At 38.1% G+C, this 22,531-nt stretch overlaps 1 protein-coding gene across 4 annotated transcripts in view; it reads right to left on the bottom strand.

The window, feature by feature from the left end:
* The window catches only part of wdr19 (WD repeat domain 19), an 89,141-nt gene that overhangs the window by 39,999 nt on the left and 26,611 nt on the right, over positions 1-22,531 (bottom strand). For all 4 annotated transcript variants that reach the window (XM_052032482.1, XM_052032489.1, XM_052032475.1 and 1 more), the window contains exons 12-20: positions 21,817-21,931; positions 20,399-20,505; positions 11,595-11,717; positions 9,901-10,050; positions 9,387-9,534; positions 6,687-6,891; positions 4,648-4,807; positions 1,308-1,418; positions 579-688 (exon numbers count right to left, since the gene is read on the bottom strand). In XM_052032482.1, coding sequence (XP_051888442.1) covers positions 579-688; positions 1,308-1,418; positions 4,648-4,807; positions 6,687-6,891; positions 9,387-9,534; positions 9,901-10,050; positions 11,595-11,717; positions 20,399-20,505; positions 21,817-21,931 — 1,229 coding nt within the window. The remainder of the gene's footprint in view (positions 1-578; positions 689-1,307; positions 1,419-4,647; positions 4,808-6,686; positions 6,892-9,386; positions 9,535-9,900; positions 10,051-11,594; positions 11,718-20,398; positions 20,506-21,816; positions 21,932-22,531) is intronic.

Genomic DNA, 22,531 nt, shown 5'->3' on the forward strand with positions numbered 1-22,531 from the left:
ATAACATAACTCACATACTTGCGGATAAAATGGGAAGAATTTTTACATTATTTTTTCAACACAGAGTGATTTTTATGTGTATTGAAAATTTTCATTTTAGAAATGTCAGAAAATCCAGGTGCATTTACATGCAAAAAATTGGATACAGAGAAGAGGTCACTGCATGCAAGTAATTTGTCCCTGGCCAGCAGCAGGTGCACAGTTTGCTTCTGCTAGTGCATAGTACAAATTGACCAGGAATGAATTATCTGGTGTAAAAGTAGAAAAACTATAACTTCTATTGTAAGCTATCTGCAAATTCTGGTAAAAGGAAGAAATAAGACATTCAGAAATCCTTCATTGATTAATAGTGTCTTGTTTAGCATTTTCAGATGGTAATTCAAAATTACTTTTGATCAAATATATTCAAGTTATCCTGTACTTCAAATTAAGTATTTTATTTGGGCAGGAAAAATACACAGAGTGCACAATGACCGAGAATGACAAACTGTATACCAGTCTGCCATTAAATAGGAACCAATCAATTGTACTTTTTAATATACAGGGACCACTGGTTCTCTGTCCATGTTTATACATACGTGAATTCCAGTTGAATAGCATATTCTTTGGAGATAAATGGAATTTGATCAGGAGCCAGTCGTTTTGCTAACTGCAAAGCACTGTCCCAATGTTGCAAGTCCCTCCGCATCTGTGCAATAAAATGTACGTCACTCAAGTAGTAAAACACAAAAATAATTGTATCATGATTCAAAAATAACAATAAATATTTTGGAATGAGCTTGTACACATAATCAAGAGTACTTTCAAATACAATATCTATTATACTAAAAGTTAATACCACTTTAAAAATTTTAAATACATGATGTTTTTAAAGACCTCACTCTAGGCTTAAAAGATCCAACAGTCATCATTATGGCATGATTGTATCATGATAAGAACAATGTCCTGTGAAGCAAAGTCCTACTGGCAGCTCTGGTTCTTCATACGGATTTTGTGAAATGAGGCAGTACTTTACTCATGTGCAGACACTGAATAAACGGACAAGCACCATATTCTTCCTGCCATCTTATTGTTAATGACAATTATGGTAATATTATGGCACGTAAGTATGGTGTATTTTAATATTTTAAAAACTTTGTACATTCTTAAGCACTATAATAAATGTGAATATTGAAAGGCATCTTGACTTCTACAAATTTGAACCAATATTTTAAAGAGCAGACAAAGCACAAAGTGCATGAAAAGCACTAATTATCCTTTAAAAATTAAAACACGATTGAGTGTCTGTGTTAAAATAACACTCTTACCTCTAATGCAGCAATTGGACAGCTGGAGGCCAGATATAGATCCTGTGCCAGATTAAATTCATTTGCAAACATTGCAAGATGCCCAGCTAGTAGGTTGTAATCTTCTATTCCCTAAAAGATTAATAATGACATGATACTAACAGAAGAATTTTTTTTGGTGAGGGTTGCAGCAACATTAAAGTATGTGCTAATATGTTTTATTAAGTTTTAAAATCTGCTTTTCTCATAGCTCATCTTAGCCTGCAAGAACTAGAAATTACCCTGATGTTATCTGTTCCTAAATTGACTTGGAATAAAGTAAAAAAATATAGTACATGCACTGATTCGAGGTCTTGTGATGATGTTTTGCTAAATAATAAGCACATATCTAAATGCAATTTCCACTGTGTGGTTTTCCATTTAACAGCCAACTCTTCAATATCAGATATGCTCCTGTAAATCATGGTATGAGTGACAGTAGAAAATCAGACATGCTGAATGTGACACTCAAGTGATGTGGGCTGGAAGTGTTAGTGTGTTTATTGCCTGATCAAAATATGGTTTTGTAGCAACTCACCGGCTGAGCAAGCGAACCGGCTCGGCGGTCGGGTCGCACGTCGTTGAAGCGGCGAGGCCCAAGATGGCGGTGGGCCTTCGTCTTCCCCGAGCGACAGGAAGAACCCGCGCGCGGGAAAGGTTTGATGACGTGGCGTATACGTCATTGCCGTTTTGAGTGGGCGGGAACAGGTTCTCTTAGAAGGCCCGCACAAAGCAGGAAAATAAACAGTTCTGTTCTGAAACTCTACGACTAGTGTCTTGTGTTCATTCCGCTACAGTTTGCTTTAAGAGCAGAAATGCATGAAATGAGAAGAAATGACCAGAGTATCATACTGCAGTCACCAAGAGCTTCCTATTCATTTGTGCTTGCTGTATCTCTGGACAAAGTTTTCTAGTCATATTAGTACATCAGCAAAAGTTACTTGAAATAATCTGCACCACTGTTTCACGTGATATAATACAATAACTGATTCAATAATGAATTATATAAAGTGTGGCACAAAATAGCTGTTTCTAATTGTTCTTTGAAGATACAGTTCTGGTCAGTATCACCTGTAGATCCATTGTTATAAACGAGTTCCTTAACTGCAACAATTACATAGTTTTACTTTGAAGGTTGCCACAATCATGTCCGTAATTTGGTCTCAATTTTAGAAATTAAACATTGTCTCTATTCCAACAATTTCAATATAAATTTTAATTATAAAACTTATAAATGAGAGCTGGCCAAGTCGTTATGCCACCGGCCATTTGCTTTTTATTTCTTTCAGATAAGGTTGATAGAGCTGCATAATTTACCATGTTTGTGAAAAATTAGTATGGGCGTAAAGAGATTCCCTTGATTATACACTGAGATGTATAGAAAACAAAAGATACATTTGTATAATTAGTACAAAGTTACTTTTCCCATATTCTATCAAGAGACTTGAAAATAATTGTCAAATTTAACCTTAATTTGAAATTTATCTTTTTATTATAACATCATAAAAAGATAGAAATCAATAGCTAGAAGACAAAGAAATATCTTGCAGCAGTGCAGCTAGTTGTAAGGTAGTGACTTACCTGAGGAAATTAGGTACACCAAATATACTAGGACAGCACAATTTAAATTCACCTTGAGACATTGCAAAAACTTGCAGATGCTGGAAAAATCTAAGCAAGTTAAGCAGCATCAAATGGAAGAGAAACAGTGTGGAAGTTTCAGAAAATAAGCATGTTTTAAGTTGCAGAGATAGGGAGAAGTGGAGAGGATAAAGTGAACGTCTGTGATAGAATGCTAAGTTGACCAGGTCACAATTACTTTAAAATCAGGCCACAAGAGAAAAAAAGGAATCAAACTGAAACAGAAAGATACAGTCATAACTGTGTGGGAAGAGAGAGTGTGAGAGAAAAGGGGAAGGGGCGGGGAGTGGGTGTACCTGAAATTGCCAAATTCAATATTAAGTCCCGAGGGCTGTAACATGCCCAGATGGAAGATGAGATGTTATTACTCAAGCTTATATTGGGCATTATTGGAGCAACATAGCAGGCTGAAGGTCAAGAGTTCAGAGTGGGAGTGTAATGGACGATTGAAGTGACAGGCTCACCCTTGTTGACTGAACAGAGGTGTTCTGTAAAAGTCACTGACTCTTCATTTGGTTTCATTAACCCTATCCTCCCTGCTAGAAAATAAGGGCAGGGTTTCCCTTGTCCTTAAGTTTTTCCCCATCAGCTTCTATATTAAATGGATTATCTTCCATCACTTCCACCAACTTCAACGAACACATCTTCCCTTCCCTTTTCAGTGTTCCAAAGAGATTGTTCCCTCCATGATTCCCTGGTCTAATCTTCCATCTCCACTAATAGATTCCCTCCTTATAGCATTTTCATGCAATCTCCGGACATGCAGCATCTGTTGGTTGTTTTACCTGTTTCCCTTCCCACAACGTGGGGGCCCAAAAGGTCCTGCGAGAAGAAGCTGCAATTCACATGAACTTCTTCCAGTTCAGTGTATTGTATTCAGTACTGACAACGTAGTCTCCTCTAGCCTGAAGAAGCCAAATGGAGACTGCATGACCTCTTTGGAGAACACCTCCGTTCAGTCTGCTTTTACAATAACCTGTTACTTTAATTGTCTGACCCACTCCCACTCTGACTTTTCTATCTTTGACCTCTTACAATGCTCCAATGGATGCCTAATGCAAGCTTGAGGAACAGCACCTCATTTTCCATCTAGGCACACTTCAGCCTTTGGGACTTAATATTAAACTTAACAATAATAAAAATAGAAAACGCTGGAAGCACTCATTAGGTCCACAGATGCTCCCTGACCAGCTGAGTGTCTCCAGCATTTCCTGTTTTACTCTCTCCACAGCTGTAGCTATACCTTTTTGTTTCAATTTGTTTTTCTTTTTACTCATTTGTTTCCAATTACCGACATAACATAATTGTTACCTTAACAACTTCGGTCTGCTCTCTATCCGATGTTCCCGATGTGTCCTCTGCCCCTTAAAACGTGCTTGCTTTCTCACTTTTCTAGTTCTGACGAAGGATCTTTGACCTGAAATGTCAAATCTATTTCTCTCCCCATTGACAGTGCTTGATCTGCTTCCAGCATTTTCTGTTTCACTTCATCGAGCTATTGCTACGGTTAAAATTTCAATTCCTAGCTACTCTACTTTGGGAGTCACTGAGGCCTTCAAAAAAATACTTTAATGAAGACATATTAAAATAAAAGTATAATGGATCCTTGTAATCATATTGTATATATTTTGTTTTAAAATATTAGTACAAGGTATTTTCATTCAACTTCATCAGCACTAACCTTGATCTGTTCCAATGAAATTACCATTCCTACATTTCCAATCATTCGATATACACGTATTGCAAAATCCACCTCTATGTGATGGAGGCAAGCACGTGCTAGCTCAGTCCATGCTGAAGGATCACTAAGTAATTTGCACACATCCCATGCTTCAGTAAACCTACAAGAGTTAAAGGAAAGTTTGAATATATTGATTTGACATCAGAATAATCTGAATGGTGAGCATGATCCAAAAACAGACAAGTGCACGGTGTTTTTTTTGAGCCAAGGTACTGAGATCAGGAACATCTCAGACTTGATATGTGTGCTAAATTCAGCTAGGACACCAATGGGAGACTACAATTAATTTGAGAATCTCTAGCCCAAAGGTGGTCTTAAAGTCAGAATTTAGTAAGTTGTGTCACCTGTAAACAATTTTTATAAAAATTTCCTCTAACTGCGTTAGCGTCTTGTTACACTTGCAGTAACCTAAGACCATGCCATAATTAGAGGTCCCCATTTGGAAGAAAGCTGTCTGTCATTTTAAAACTCAAAAGGCTAGCCAAGAAATTAAATTGCTTATTGCGTTTTTCAGTGCTACGAGATTAGAGATAATATTTACCATGCAGTAAAACACTTTAACAATAATTTCCAGGTTTATCACCATCTCAGAAATTCATCTGGGTACACAATTGTACAAGTTGTGCTTGCATGCATCAAACTATGTAATTTCCCCAAGGAGGCCAATGTTCTCTTGGGAACAAGCAACATTGGTCATTCCTGTGACAATGGTCTTCATAGCACAGCACCGATTGTGACTCCACTAAAGTGACCTTACCCTTACCTTTAATCTTCAGGCCCCAATCTCCTATGTCACTGACAACACTCTCTATCCACACTCCCTCATAAAGCAAATACACTGAGCTCCACCCAGCTCACCGATCTTCAACCTCATGACGTTCTGAACCAACCTACTCACCACTGTCCTATGACCCTCCAATTTTCCACAGCCCAGCCACTCTACAATCACCAATCACCTGTCAGCCACTTACCTGACTTCTGACCTAAGCTCAGGCCTTGATGGGTCCTATGGTTGCTAGCCTTCTCTGGTCCCGTTAAATTTACAGACCCGATATCTGTCCCAGGCAGTACATCTCCATTTGTGAAAATGTGCCAATGTCCATTTTGTAACAGTAGGCCCATGACTGAAGTGGTCGTTAGGCAAAATAGGATTCCCAGGCCCCTATGTTTTTGTGCAATGCCTTACTGAATGTGCTTGCAAAATTCAATAACACAGCAAGGCAACAAATGGATATTATTTGAACATACTATATACTTATAAAGCAATTTTATATGTTTTCTCTTTCTAGTAAAAATGATTGACACAAAAATGAAATCCCACCAACGATGAGCCAGAATATAAACTTTTTGAAGTCAGTCAGCTGACCAGTTATCCTGTGGTGATCAACTTGCCTCTTAACTCCCAAAATCCTTACCATTACCTACAATATGCAAGGCAGGAGTGTGATGGTACAGTCTCCACCTGATTAGCACCCATCCACCACCTTAAACATTCACCTTCTCCAACACAGTTGCAACAAGATCTACTACAGCAACATGACAGGGCTTCTTTACCTGCACTTCAAAATCTATGACTTCACCAAATAGAAAGATGAGAGCAATGGACAAGTGACTATTGCCTTTCAAGTCACACAGCATCCTGACTCAAAAGCGTATAGTTCTGCCTTCATCATCACTGGGTCAACAATTTGGAACTCCCTCCCTAACAGCAAAATGGGACTCTTCATCTAAGAAGGATTTAAAGAAAGCAATCATCACCTCATCAAAGACAATAAAATTCTGACCTTGGCAGCGGTAATCACATATATTATATATGAGTAAAATAAACATGTTAACTGGATGTCAATTTCAAAGTCAATTAGCATCATTGTAAATTACTCCATCATGGATTAAAAGTGACAATTCAAAATTCTGACAACTTTTCATGAAATTAAGTTCCACAAGCATGTCTTTACTATTCCTTACAAAACCTATCCCACCTTTTCAGCATTAAACTTTGGGTTAAAACTGACTGAAGTTCATTAGTTCCAAGGTCCTTCAATCCACCGAGGAAAGAGTGTGTGCTTAAGAGGGTAGTGTTGATTTTCCCACTCTGCATCTGACAGGTTAACTCTCCGTTATACAACAACAGTGGCTTGTGAGAAAATGGAAGTTTAGTACCACCCGCCAGTATGACCTTGGAACCTGTGAATTAAGCAAATTTTATCATAAGAAATGGATTATTGCCCCAAATCATCAACATAGAAACTAATGGAATTAAAAAAAAGGAAACACTTTAAATGGTAAACCACTCAATTTAAAGAAGTCTGGCATATAAAAGCAAATGATCAGATCAAAAATGATCAAGAAACTAAATGATACTTTGGAGTTTACATTGTGAGAGAGCTCCATTGTCGTAGATTCCTGAATACCATGTGCATCTTACTCACAACTGCACGTTTAACCTCCCCAGTCAAGTATCTGCTCTGAAGACAAAAGAGATGGCAGATGCTGGCATCTAGAACAAAAACAGAAGAACTCAGTGGGTTCAAGCAGCATCTGTGGAGGCAAAAGGTGTAAGTTGATGTTTCGAGTCGAGACCCTGCATCAGGACAGCATCTGCCTTGCCATGGTGTAAATGACAACTTGTATGATTGGGACAATACACTATCTTTTCTCACGTTTCTCAACCTCTGTACAGACTTTGACATGGCTCACCACAGTATCTTTCACAATTCTTTTCAGTTGCCCAGATCTGTAAGAGAATTTTTATTTAGATCTACTATAGTTAATCATTGCTGGAGTACCTCAACCAACATCTCCTCTCCCATCTTAGTATTTCCTGTGTCTTTCAGGGATCCACCCTTAGCTCTCCTCCTTTACTTACACACTACCCTTGACCACATTATCCATAGATATGAGGCTAGCTTTCAAGTTAATGCTGACAATTCATAGCTTGTCCTCTCTTAACTGATCCACTACCTATGTTGTTGATTACTTGTCCACAATTCACTCAAGTGAATAGAATTATCCCTCTATCAAGACTGACGCTAATGCCTTCAATCTCTGCTACAAACTTCACATCCTTGCCAAAGATTTCATTCATCTTCATAAACACTATTTCAAGCAGAACCAGACTGGTGTCAGTCTCAACATTCTTATCAACTACAAGTTGAGCATTAGATCCAAAACTGCCCATGACAAAAGCAACATACCTACATTTCTGTAATACATACCTGCCTCCATCTACCTGCTGCATATAATGTTCACCTTTTTAGCAACGCTATTGCTCATCTGGCCAATGTCAACTTAAGAGCTCATTCAAAACACTGTTTCCTACACCTTATTTCATACCAAATCCTGTTAAACACTGCATCAAGTATGGATTATCATGTACTCTCAACCAAGTTTGAAGGTTGCAAATTAAAGTCCTACTCCAGGTTTTTGAGCATGAAAGTCTAAGGTGCCATTCCACTGCGATAACTTGAGACTGCTTCACTATTTATATTGCCATCATTCAGAAATACTAGATTGAGACCCTGTCTGTTTTGAGGTAGAGTAGGGAGCTCTCCTGGTATTCTGTCAAAAATTCTCTCTCATTCAAATTATTCCCATGGATTATCTGGTTATTATTAAGTGGGAGCTTGCTGTACACAACTGGTCGCCTTGCTTCCTACACTGAATATACTTCATAAAGATTGTGAAAGGCACAATATAAATGCAAGTCTTTCTTTTATACTCCTGAACTAGACTTCATATTCATTCTCTTGAGTTCCTCACTTCTTATCATCAGAGAAACTTTTCTCTTCCTACAACCTCCAGTAACTCTAAACTTCTCCGATATTGGCATTTTGTCCCCTCCTCTCCTTTCACTGGTAACTATTCCTTCAGCCTTCCAGACTTCCATCTCTATCCTTAAGCATTTCTTCATTTCCCTCTTCTTCTCTAAGCACTTCCTTAAAATGACCAAGCATTCGGTCACTAGTACTATTAGATACTTATTTGTTTTTTGTTCATTGATAATAACACCACTCTACACAGGGTGGTGAAGAGCGTGTTTGACACACTTGCCTTAATTGGTCAGGATTTGAGTACAGGAATTGGGATGTCATGTTGCAACTGTACAAGTTGTTGGTGAGACCATACTTGGGAGCATTGTGCTTAGTTCTGCTTGCATAGGAAGGATGTTATTAAACTAGAAAGAGTATAAAAAAAGGTTCACAGAGATGTTACTGGGACTGGGACTATTTTTCTCCTGGAGTGTAGGAGACTGAGGGGTGATCTTATAGAGGTACATAAAATCATGAGGGGTGTAGATGAGGAGGATGGTCACAGTCTTTTTCCCAGGGTAGATGAGTCTAAAACCAGAGGACACAGATTTAAGGTGAGAAGGGAAAGATTTAAAATGGACCTGAGGGGAAACTTTTTCCACACAGACGATGGTGGGTATATAGAATGAGCTGCCAGAGGAAGCTCTAGGGGCAGATACAATTATGATAATTAGTTAAGTGATAATTAATTGTAGTATGGGGGCAAAACAAGTAAGAATTAATATTAGATTTTATTGGACGTGCTACAGTTTCCATTCTACTTCCCTTATTGATGTTTCTGTACACATTTTATTCCCGAGATTAAAAAAAGGCAATGGAAGCGCAGTATGACAACTTTATATTTGTTTCACACATCCACAACTACGTTACCTTGAATTGTGTCCTTGTGAAAGACATAGGTATATACTTTATCATCATCATAAGCAATAAAGACTCCTTTATCCATTGTGAAGTGTTCCCAGAGGATGCTTCTTACAGTTGTGGGAAAATTTGGGATCTCATATACACTATCATTTACCTTTAAAAGACCAAGGTTAATGAGAATCAAATCCATTTGTTCAAAATTTAATAAAAATACACACATTAGAATCTTGGAGGGCTTTGTTCTAGAATTACGATAAGCTGCACTGTAAAAACAATGTATGTTCTCTCAGAATACAAGATTCAGGTTCTGCGGTGTAGCCATAAAGCTAACTTATAAATAACATTAATAAATATTCTTTAAAAAAAAAATTAAAGAATGTCTTAAGTTTAATTAATAAATTACTATTGCCATCACAGTTCCTTTTAGACATTTCTTTTTCATATATGAAGGACAATTAAAACAGTATGATAATGTCACAATGCTCTGATGCCTGATGCTACTGTAAAGAACTGTACTTACTGGGCAATAGACAAACCCATCACTCTTGTCATCAATGAATGCCATTCTGGTTCCAGTGGGATCAGGGAAAACTTTACGGATACTGACTGAATGCCGATATTCATTCACATATTGCCAGTCCTCAATGTAGAAATACTGAATGATACCAGTCTGAAACAAGTCATGGAAGTATTGTCTTTGGTGAAATTTGTGAGAAAGAAGACAAAAGTCTTAAGCTATACATTACTGGTAGCTCCTGATTCAATTCTATTTCCCCAGATCACCCTTATCATTATGTGTCCAAATTGAAGAGACTGCCCGAGTGGACTTTTGAGGCCACCCTTTGCCAGCCAATGATTAAAATTTAAGTAAAAAAAAGGTCTCCCTTTATAAGGATGCCTTCAAAATTTTCTATGGTGGATAGAAGTGGCACATGCCTAAGGCTTTTGTCCAAATTACTGATAAACAGGATTGGAAGCAAAGCACCCATTTCACAAAATCTTGCCTCCAAGCTTCCTGTTTTCTGATTATGTTCCTTATGACATAGAAAGAGGCCATAGACACAATGCTCTCAAAAGTAAACTCTTCAATCCTATTCCCTATTTCATTTCCCTGCAACCTTTCTGTCACATTAATACAAACCTGATTCTCCTACCACCCACTGTGGCAATTTACAGTAGCCAATTAACTCAACGTACAGCACATCTTTGGGACATAGGAGGAAACCAGAGGACCAGGGAAACCCACATGGTCACAGGGAGAATGTGCAAACTCCACATAGGCAGCACCGGAGGTCAGAATCAAACCCAGATCACTGCAGCTGTGAGACCATGGATCCTAGGAGAGTAGATGGGGCAGTAGTTTACTATTATATCTTTATTGCTAACTACCCAATGTAGTTGTACGTAGGGATTTAATCTAGTGTTACATCTACTGCATCTGCTACATAGCAGGTTTGATCAAAGCATTTTGTAGTACAATTTCCAGGGACTTCAAGCATGTGGCATGCTTGGACAACCTAGTAGGCTTTTGCGCTATCCCTGCACCAACATGTATAATAAGGTTCTTCTTGACATTCAGAAAGGGTTACTGAATAGGATGAAGGTAAACGTCCAGTGATGTCAGGGCATTAATGATGGGCAAGAAGGAGCTGCAGTAGTATTGTGGGAAATGGAGGGCTAAAGGTGAGGCATTCGTGATTTAGAATGTGCAACTGTAAATGGCTCGGGAGAATAGCTTTTAACTAGGGATAAGTACAGGAGGAAGTATATTGAGAGGAGAAATAGGTTGTGAGGGAATTGGGTAGATATCGCCTCATCTGTGATCTACCCTGTGGAATATATTAATTAATAACTCAACTATTTTTTGAATATACCACTATCAACTTTTGTCAGGAAGTCATCCAGCTCCTTATTTGATTATAACAGATCAACAAAATAATAGTTTTTTTTGTGTTTGGAGGAAGAATAAATCAGCTGTTGTATTTCGATGTACTGGATACCGAAATATTACAGCAATAGGAGGCCATTCAGTCAACTGAGTTGCACTGGCATTTTTTAAAATAGGTATTCAGTACCCCAGCCACATCATCTGTCGAGGCTGGTATCATCATATAGCGCAGAGGGGTTGGTGACCATTACATGGCAGGGAGGTACTCTGGATTATTAAAGAAGTCAACTGGGGTGGGGATTATAGGACATTGGCAGGGAACTCACATCCGTTCCAAAGATCAAGAAGTCAGCAGTAAGTGCATGGCATGTAACTCGGTACTTGTCATCACGTCCAGGAAAAAGACGAGTTTCTCTTTCCTCCTGTGCTTCAATACCTTCCATTTCTATCTGCAAATGAATAAGAATTAGTAAGTCAACAAACCGAATCAGTATGTCAATGACCTGTTTGCTATAAATTGCAAAATTTTAACTTCAATGAACTCAAACAGTTCTCAAGTGGACTAACATGACCAATTCTGGAAGATCAATAGACACATGAAGCAAACTTTCAAATTAATTTGAAATAATTTCTTTGACAGTAGTTTATATTACAAAAGAGAATCAGAAAGTGAGAAAAGTCATTCTGGCCATCACAACTAATCCACCCATGCTCCATACAAAACTATTGTATATTCTAGATCACTCTCCTCCTTGGCCCGCAGGATTTATTCCCCAAACTGAAGGAACAGTAAACACCTTCCTCTACATAAAAAATAAAAAAAGAGAAAATGCTGAAAACACTCAACAAGTTAGGCAGCACCTGAGGAAAGAATCAGGGTTAATGCTTCAGATTGCAGACCCTTTATCATGAATTCTGACCAAGGGTTTTTGCCCTGAAATAGTAATTCTGCCTCTTTTTTGGCTGCTGCACATAAATAACCAAATGTCCTCAGGCACAATTATCACAGTGCTTATATCCTGCTCAAGTTGTCTGAAAAAAAGACTGTTAAGAGCTTCTACAGGTATGAAAAAAGGAAAAGTCCAGTGAGGACAAATGTAGGTCTTTTACAGATAGAGAATTTATAATGAAGAATAACGAAATGACAGAGGAATTAAACAAGTACCCTGTTTCTGTCCTTTCAAAAGACACAATACAGAACGTAGATATAGAACAGTACAGCACAGGAATAGGCCGTTCGGCCCACCATGTGTGCACCGACCATGATGCCAATCTAAACTAATCCCATCTGCCTGTACATAGGGTGCACTCTCTATTCCCTGTCTGTTCACATGTCTAAATGCCTTTTAAATGTTACCATCGTATCTGCTTCTATTACCTTTCCTGGCAGTGCGTTCCAAGCACCTACCTCTCTCCTGTGTTAAAAAAAAAACTTGCCTTGTCCATCTCCTTTAAGTATTCCCCCTCTTATCTTAAACCAATGCCCATTAGTACTTGACCTTTCCACTGATTATCTACCCTATCTATATCTCTTGATAATTTTATAGATTTATCAGGTCACCTCTGAGCCTCTGATGCTCCAGCAAAAACAATCCACATTCCAAAATTTTGTGGATTCCATAATGGTTCCTGCAGGTTGGAGAATAACCAATTTGACCCCATTGTTTAAGAAGGGACAGAGAAAAAAGGGAACCACTGACCAATTAACCTGACATTGGCAGTGGGGAAAATGCTTTGATATCAAGACACTTGGAAAATAATCATATGAATGAATGGAGTCAATGTGGATCTACAAAAGAAATGGGTAGAGGGCAGGAAAATGTCCAAGGTAGATCAACCATGATCTGGGTGGGGCAGGCTTGAATGGCCCAAATGGCCTACTGTTATTATTTCTTAAGAGGTTGGCACAAAGAATAAATAGCACTTTTGGGCACCCGTTCAAATGAGAACCAATCATCGAGACTGTAAAATGAGATGGTGGCCCTTTTACATTGCTTCTCTCTCATTTACATGGTAAATTCACGTTTGTAAAGTTGTAGATACAAACAACGTAAAGGCAACGTTGATCATGCATCACAGAAATTCTGTGTTTCTCAGAAACGAAAAACTTTTAATTATTAATCATGAACACAATATTTTTGCCAACAGGAATAAGGCAAAAAGACATGCATTTCTTTAGCACCTTTCAAAGCCCTCACATTGTTCCAAATTCAGCCTGATGTGCAGTCACTGCTGTAATGTAGGAAACATGCAGCTAATTTGTGCATGGACAATAATGACCATTCAATCTGTTTGATAAATATTGGCCAGGACACTAAGGACAAGTCTTCTGTTCTTTCTTGAAGTAGTAGCCAAAAAAGATACAAGTTAATGTCCAATTTGAAAGGTGAGAAACAATTGATAATAACCAGAGACTAATTTTAAAAATAATGTTGCTGGCAATGTATCATATTCCTTGATACTCATGGAGGATTTTTTTTACATTTTTAAATTTGTAGTCATGAGTTGTGCCCATGATGGTTCTGACTGATAGGTTCTGAAATTTTCAGATGCTCTCTTTAAAGTCAATGAAAAATTGCAAGTGGATACAATTCCAAGTCTGCACTGAAGCAATTTTTGTGGACATAAATAACAATGTATTCTCTGATGTCCTTGACTGTTACCAGCTTACGTTAGTCAGTAAATCAGTGAGAACAATGTAGTCACATTTAAAGTGAATTGTATATGATGGGCTCTAATCAAAATACATTGACCACGAAATTAACCTGGCAGCAGTTTTTGGCATGAAATGGGTAGTGCAATTTGAATATAAGCCCGACAATGTCAGGGGAAAGACAAGCAAAATTAAGCATTAGACATCATTTAAATGAAACAGCTGCAGATGCCAATCACATATCCTGATGCAGTTCATAAATTATAGAAATTTGCAGCACAGAAGGTGGCCATTCAGTCCACTGTATTCAGATAATGCCTAATGAAACACAAATGACTCTGGCACTGAGTTGCCAGGCTGAGAAGTCCTGGGAGCAAAGCTGTGCTGCTGGCTCTTCAGAAACAAAAGTTTTACACAGATTTCTTCCTATTACATTGGCAACATTACAGTAGTTTACTTGTCTATCCATTTGTACAGAAATTTCAAGTGGGTTTTCACAACCAGCATTAGACCTCTATTTGTATATGCAATTAGCCAATATTTGTTTCAGATGGGAAAATCTAAAAGTCTCTGACTTTAGTTTGGCAGCCAGACCACCCCAGGGGAGACCAACTGGTCTTCTGAACATTTATTTTAGATTCAAGTATATTCAATACTCCAAAATGATTGGACTAGAAATTGCAATACGACCTGGAAAGTGGCGATACAGGTAGACGGGGTGGTGAGAAAGGCGTTTGGAACACTTGCCTTTGTTGGATAGAATAATGAGTACAGGAGTTGGGACGTCATGTTACAGCTGTACAAGATATTGGTAAGGCCACATTTAGAATATTGTGTATAGTCTGGTTGCCCCGCTATAGGAAAGATGGCATTAAACTGGAAAGGGTTCAAAAAGATTTACGAGGATGTTACTGGGACTGGAGGGCTTGGGTTATAAGGAGAGGCTGGATAGACCAGGACTTATCACTGGAGTGTGGGAGGCTGAGGGCTATATGGAAGTTTATAAAATCATGAGGATGATAGATAAAGTGATTAGCCAAAGTCTTTTCCCCAGGGTAGGGGAGTCCAAAGCTGGAGGGCACAGGTTTATAAGGGACCTGAGGGGCAACTTTTTCCATACAGGGAGTCGTGAGTAAATGGAACAAGTTGCCAGAGGAAGCGGTAGAGATGGTTATAATTACAATATTGAAGAGGAATTTGGACGGTTACATGGATAGGAAAGGTTCAGAGGGATATGGGCCAACCACAGGCAAATAGGACTAGCTCAGTTAGGAAACTTGGTTGGAATGGACAAGTTGGGTCAAAGGGCCTGTTTCCGTGCTATATAGCACTATGATTCTATAAATGCAAAGACACCCTGAATTTTGTTCAAATTAAGCCAGTATTCAATTGTACTGCACATTATTTTGAGTATATAAATGAATTTTCAGAGCCCGTTGTCTGCATTTTTCCTCTTTATAAACCCAAGCTCAATTTCAAAACATTATTCCACAGTAATGGTGGCCACAGATATGTCTTAATTGTAAGAGCTAAATATATTATATGGTAATGGCTGTATGTTCTATTCCACTTGCAGAATTCAGTTCTATTAACTTTAATGGGACCAAATTTTCATAGAATCATAGAACAGTACAGCACAATACAGGCCCTTCGGCCCACAATGTTGTGCCAACCTTTGAACCTTGCCTATCTAACCCCTTCCTCCCACATATCCCTCTATTTGAAATTCCTCCATATGCTTATCTAGTAATCTCCTGAATTTGACCAACGTACCTGCCTCCACCACCAGCCCAGGCAGCGCATTCCATGCCCCAACCACTCTCTGGGTAAAAAACCTCCCTCTGATATCTCCCTTGAACTTCCCACCCATTACTTTAAAGCCATGCCCTCTTGAATTGAGCATTGGTACCCTGGGAAAGAGGCGCTGGCTGTCTATCTATTCCTCTTAATATTTTGTATACCTCTATCATGTTTCCTCTCATCCTCCTTCTCTCCAAAGAGTACAGCCCCAGCTCCTTAGTCTCTCCTCATAATCCATACTCTCTAAACCAGGCAGCATCCTGGTAAATCTCCTCTGCACCCTTTCCAGCGCTTCCACATCCTTCCTATAATGAGGCAACCAGAACTGGACACAGTACTCTAAGTGTGGTCTAACCAGAGTTTTGTAGAGCTGCATCATTACCTCGCGGCTCTTAAACTCGATCCCACAACTTATGAATGCAAACATCCTATAAGCTTTATTAACTACCCTATCCACCTGTGAGGCAACTGTCAGGGATCTGTGGATATGAACCCCCAGATCCCTCTGCTCCTCCACATTACCCAGAATCCTGCCATTAACTTTGTACTCTGCCTTGGAGTTTGTCCTTCCAAAGTGTACCACCTCACACTTCTCCGGATTGAACTCCATCTGCCACTTCTCAATCCAGCTCTGCATCCTATCAATGTCCCTCTGCAAGCTTCGACAGTCCTCCACACTATTCACAATGCCACCAACCTTTGTGTCGTCTGTAAACTTGCCAACTCACCCGTCTATCCCCTCATCCAAGTCATTAATAAAAATCACGAAAAGTTGAGGTCCCAGAACCGATCCTTGTGGGACACCACTAGTCACAGCCCTCCAATCTGAATGCACTCCCTCCACCACAACCCTCTGCTTTCTACAGACAAGCCAATTCTGAAGCCACACGGCCAAGCTTCCCTGGATATCATGCGCTCTGACCTTCTGAAGAAGCCTAACATGTGGAACCTTGTCAAACACCTTACTACAGTCCATGTAGACCACATCTACTGCACTACCCTCATCAATCTTCCTGGTCACCTCCTCAAAGAACCCTAACAGGCTTGTGAGACAGGATCTGCCTTTCACAAAGCCTGATCTGCCCTTCACAAAGTAGAGTGGAAGATGCGGCCACAACCACATGACCTGTTTGACTAAGAATGAATGTCCAGGCAGTAATTACCTACGGCAGTGGTAGCTCTTCATGTAGAGCTAATTGATCTCAACTTATTTCTCCCAAGCCCTTTTGAGTTGTTCCTCAAAACAACTCAATGTATTAACAAAATGTTATACATTCTACCTCAATAAATCTGATTTGCCAATCCCTGGAAATGAACTTTCATATTTGCCCACTCAAAGGTATTCATAAGTTTGTGAATTACTATTTGTCTACCTCTTCACTAACACTTTAATATTCTTTGTTCGTGTGGAGAAACTCAAAGGACTTCAGAGCTCTGGACGAAAGAATAATGTTGTGCATTCAACTATAGGCAAATCAGAGGTATGAGTTAGTAAGAAGGACAGTATAAACGTTTATTTAGAAAGCACAGATTGATCAGGTGGGCTGAAGAGTAGTAAGTGGGATTCAATCTGGAAAAAGCTGAGTGAATGTATTTCAGAGAACAGTGAAGGCAAGGGAATACACAGTAAGTAGTAGGATACTTAGAAGTGACAAGGAATGGAAGGACCTTGTAGTGCATGGTTGAAAATACCTTTAGACATATATAGTGGTTAAGAAGCTATACTTTCCTTTTGTTTGGCTGAGGCAAAATAAACAAGAACAAAAGGGAATGGAAGCCACGCTATAAATGAATAATATACTAGTAATGCCAAACTTGCACACTAAATGAGTATATGGTCACCATATTACAGAAAACATAAGGTGAGAGCACCAGAAGGGGCACACATGGGATTTATTAGGATTCTGCCAGTAAATTTAGCAATGAAATAAAAATTGACTAGGCTGGGGTTGTTCTCTTTAGAACAGAGGAGACCAAGGGGAAAATTAATCAATATGTATTAAATTATGAGCACCTTAGGTATGGTAATTGTGAAGGAACCATTTTCCTTAGCAGCAAAGTCAATAACAAGGTGGCACAGATTTAGGGTGGATTAGAGGGAAGGTGAGTATTTTTTTCATGTGAAAGGTGATGAAGAACTAGAACTCATGGGCTGAAAGGATGGTGGAAATGGAAACTCACATTACTTTTAAAAAGTACCTGACTGAACATTTGATGTGCTGTAACCTATAATGCTGTGGAGTGTGACTGGGATGTGGCATTAATCTGAATAGCTCTTTTTCAGTCAGTATGGTCATGCTGTGCCACATGGCTTCTTTCAGTGCTGTTAATGTCAATGATTTTGATTGCTTAGTCATCTGATTATTTTTATTTGCCAGTTGCTCAGAGGCAAACTTAACTTTTAAAAAATGGTTAATGCCAGCTTTAAAACAGTAAAAAAAGTTTCAGACAAATTAGTTAAATATTTGTATGTTACTATTCCATGGTTATGAGTTACCCCAGATATAACTAGATCAGATAAATGTCACCTTTAAGCTAAAACAATACTTATTGACCAGTTGATTTCAATAAGCTACCCTTTCTGAATAACCGGCATTATACCTGCTGCATAACTGGGAGCATAAAATCGAAGCTTGAACTGATCTACAAATGAAAAACAAAACAAAATCATTAGCCCTTGGTGTTAGTTAGAATGTAATATTATGGGGAAGGTGCACAAAAAAAATCATTCTTGAAACTTTCTAAGAACTATAACATTATATGTAAAGCTTTCTTGGTCATTAACATTGCTAATGTAGCAGGATCAATGCTTCCTGCTCCAGGATTGTTTCTGCATTAATATTGGAGAACTGTGACATGAAAATATTTGATGAATAAATGGTATAGTGTGTTTTCTCCTCCAATTTTAAGAAAACTTCCAGTGAAATATTTGGCAGTAACAGTATTTTGCCCAACAACATGCAGTCTAGTTTCACTTTTGATCTCAATAAGAATGCAGGATTGGAAGATTGTATTTTGTTAAAATACAATTTATTTGAATTCAGTACCTTGCTCAGCTTAGAACACAATAGAATAAAAATTCAATGTCCAACACAATAATGTAATTGTTGGGCATCAAAATGAATAAAGAAAGCAGGCAATAACATAAAATGCCTATATCTTGATGGATGAAAAAGCTTTCAGATAACAAATTCCATTAAAGACAGATACAAATTTTACCTATGTTTTTATACAAGTAAATTGTTTCTGGGGTTCTTAGTTTTAAGACTATGGTTTATGGCTTTTTCCTAAGGATCATTTAAGCTTTACATTGCAAAACTCATTGTTCTGGTTCAGTACCAAGTATCAATATAAATAACAATTCTTAGTGCTCCAGTAAGAAACTGAAACACTGACCTCACAAATAAGAACGAAGTAGAAATATTAGTTTTAGGGGATGAAGTTCTGAATACTTTACCAATTTAAATCTTAATGAAATTTTGGAAAATAATTTCCAGAAGGTACAGAATACTAAACGGTTGACGAATACTTGAATAAAAAACATATTTAGGGCGTACATGCTATAAGCTAATGATTAAATTACACATTGCAAAAAGTCTGTCAAGGTCATGCATTGTAAACCACATACATTTTTCACAAAAAAATTATATTGATTAAAATATATTGTTCAGTGAGGAAATGGAAGAAATGAAAAAATGGAAAAAAGTAATACAAAGCAGATAGTAATCTTTTAGTCAGTTAATAGTAATTCAAAATAGTTCCAGCTTTATGATTAACCAGAACAATGTTTTGTTTGTGTATACTTATGTAAGTACTTGAATTATAAATTTTGAATTATGAATTGAAATATAAACATTCTTTATATTTTTAAGAAGTGAAATTAAATGTTCTTACTGATTATAATGACTGTGCTGAATATAGCAGACAAACTGTAATGGGTAATGAAAATGATGATGGAAGACCCAAAGGTATGCAGCATCATGTAGTGTACCAAAATGCTTTTCTGGTACAAACAAGGAAAGATGGCTCAATACTAAGAACTGGAAGACCAGGCCCACACCTGCCTATCACTATCTCTTACCTGCATCTACCTATTACCAACTTGCACCCACCCCACCTCCCCTCTTTTGTCCACCTATCACTGCTCTGCTTTTCCCTCCTATATATTGGGCTTCCTCTTTTCCTATCTTCAGAACTGAAGAAGGGTCCTGACCTGAAATGTTGACCGCCTGCTTTTCTCCACGAATGCTGCCTGGCCTGCTGAGTTCCTTCAGCATCATCGTGTTTTTCATCTTGTAAACCAAGCAGATTTTACCTTTGACTGCTTGGCTGCATGTTTTTGCTGATTACTCTTCAGTAGTTCCCTTGTGAATACTTAAGAGTCCTCAAGCCTCAACTCAACCCAACATTAAAGCTCCTTAAGATATCCGAGGCACACATCATATAAAGGAAACATAAACTCAACTGGAGAGAATCTTTTATGCACAAAGATGCATTTCGTACATATCTGAAATAAGGCTGTCTAAAAGGTTTCTATGAGAGAGAAGAATTCTACTGTTTTAGGTGCTTTAACATTTTAGTTTGATAAAACAATTATTTATACTAGCCAGAAAATCTGAATCAAAGATGACAAATTGGAAAGTTAAATGCAAAATTTGAACTACATTGAATATTTACCATATGTAGCTGAACTCTTCCCTCGAAAAGCACTGCTGCATAGTCCGAATTCAAGCACATATTAGTTACAGTACCCAAGTACTCCATGTCTTTTAGCTTCTCCACTCCTTAAAAATTTCAAAAACAGCAGCAAATCAATCAGTGATTTTTGGGATAAAAGTAACTTTCTATTACCATTCCCAAAACTCCACAAATTTGGATAACCCCTCAATTTCAAGGGAACACATCAAGTTTAGGCAACCAACATTCTTAATTTATTCTGTAACAGAGCAAAGTTAAAGAAGGCAGCTAACTGGAGGTTGATGTCAAAACAGAATTTTCTACAAGTGATGTCACTGTGGAAGCCTGGTACCCTCCTGACCTAGTGCATCAAGTGCAGAGAAGGTATGGTAGGGGAAGAAGTGGCTGGGTGCAGAGTCTAAATATATTTAAGTTGTAGACAGACACTTGATAAACAAGGGTCTGAAATGTTACCAGGGTAGGCAGGAATATGGACTGGAGGTTAGTCAGATCAGCCATGATCATATTAATGGTGGAGCAGCTCAGGGAGGGAGGGGCGTGGAAATGACCTAATGCCTGATCAGGCATTGTATTCATTCAAGTTCAGAAATATGCCACCCAATGTTATGTTCTGAGGCTGAATTCATAAGGCCAGAGGGAGGGTGATCAAGATGGCTGGTGGTCACAGGCCCATTGGTCTATGCTTCTTCCAGGGGTTGGGATAGGGAGCACTGAAACCTGGCATTAATTGTTGAGAGGACACTGGAGTCCACACATGATTGAGGTAGGGTATCATGGGCTGATATAATTATGAGGGGCAAAGATCAGAGACCCAGACAAAGAGGGATGCATGATATCAAGGAGTGGAAGTAAGGTTAACAGGGCAACAGGGCCCTTGGTGATGGCCATTGTAGGACAGATCAGGAGATGGGTCTTGCAGGATGCTTCTTCTTTAAATGAATGATCTCGTTCAATGAGCAGATTCCAGAGTCTAAGTGTTAGGGAATTCAGTAAATCTGTGCTTTGTTACACTGGACAGCTATAAGAATAAGAATACATGAGATATTTTAGTTTACTTCTAAACTTCTCAAACTCTACCAGCTAATTTGATTTGAGACAGATAAATGGACATGCTATTTTGGATTTGGATAACTGTGAATAATAGTTTTCAGTATATGGGGATGGGAGAAAATTAGGAAAAAATTTAAAAAGGCCTTGAGCATTTATTTTGAAAGCCTTAACATTTGAACTAATCATAATCAGATTTAAAATTCATTTCATTGTTGCCATTATAAGTTGGGATGTGCTCACATGTTTCTCTTTAATAGTTAAATAGTATAAAATAAATCCTTTTAAGCAGTTATCTTCAATTTTTCATTAATTTTTGGTATTTGTACAAAGCATTCATATGAACCTACGTTTCTCTCCAAGGGCATAAAACCAAGCACGATTATTCATTCCAACAGCCACGTGATATGGGCCTACAGCGATAAAGTTAGGTTCTACTTCAACAGAAACTGTGATTTCTGGTTCCTGAAGAAAATAAATACAGAATGCAGGGTGGTAAGTCCAACAGGCTTATCATAATCAACAGATAGTAAAATTAGACCCAAGTTTATTCATTCACTAAGGACTAAACATGGCAACTGTTTTTTCATCCTGCAGTACAACAGATAATTCACTAGGAGGAATAATAAAGGTTCCTTCAATGGCAGCTCTTACTTAAGTGAAAATTTCTCCAGTTTATGGCCAATGACTCAAATTCTTTGCTCTTTGTATCTATAAACTAAATAATACTGTGGGACATTTTCAGCAAAGAACCTAAAATAAATTATGCAAATGAATTACCACAGGCTGTGGTCAAAACTAGATGTAGAAGCCATGAGTAAGTTACCATCTATTGGTTATAAGATGCTCTCCTGAGAGCTCAGTAAATTTAGCAATTCTATAATGATATTTATGTGATAGTCATTGACAGCATTAAAATACTTTTTTTGTGATTCTATTGAACACGTAGGCTCCCACTTTATTTTATAACTTATGAGCCAGTACTGATAAGAGTCAAGTCTGAAATCTGCTTTTTTTTCTTTTCAGGTTCTGAGACACCAATTGGTATTTATTCTTATTTTGTTA

The sequence above is a fragment of the Pristis pectinata genome, chromosome 2 (genome assembly GCF_009764475.1).
Source record: "Pristis pectinata isolate sPriPec2 chromosome 2, sPriPec2.1.pri, whole genome shotgun sequence".
Classification (NCBI taxonomy): domain Eukaryota; kingdom Metazoa; phylum Chordata; class Chondrichthyes; order Rhinopristiformes; family Pristidae; genus Pristis; species Pristis pectinata.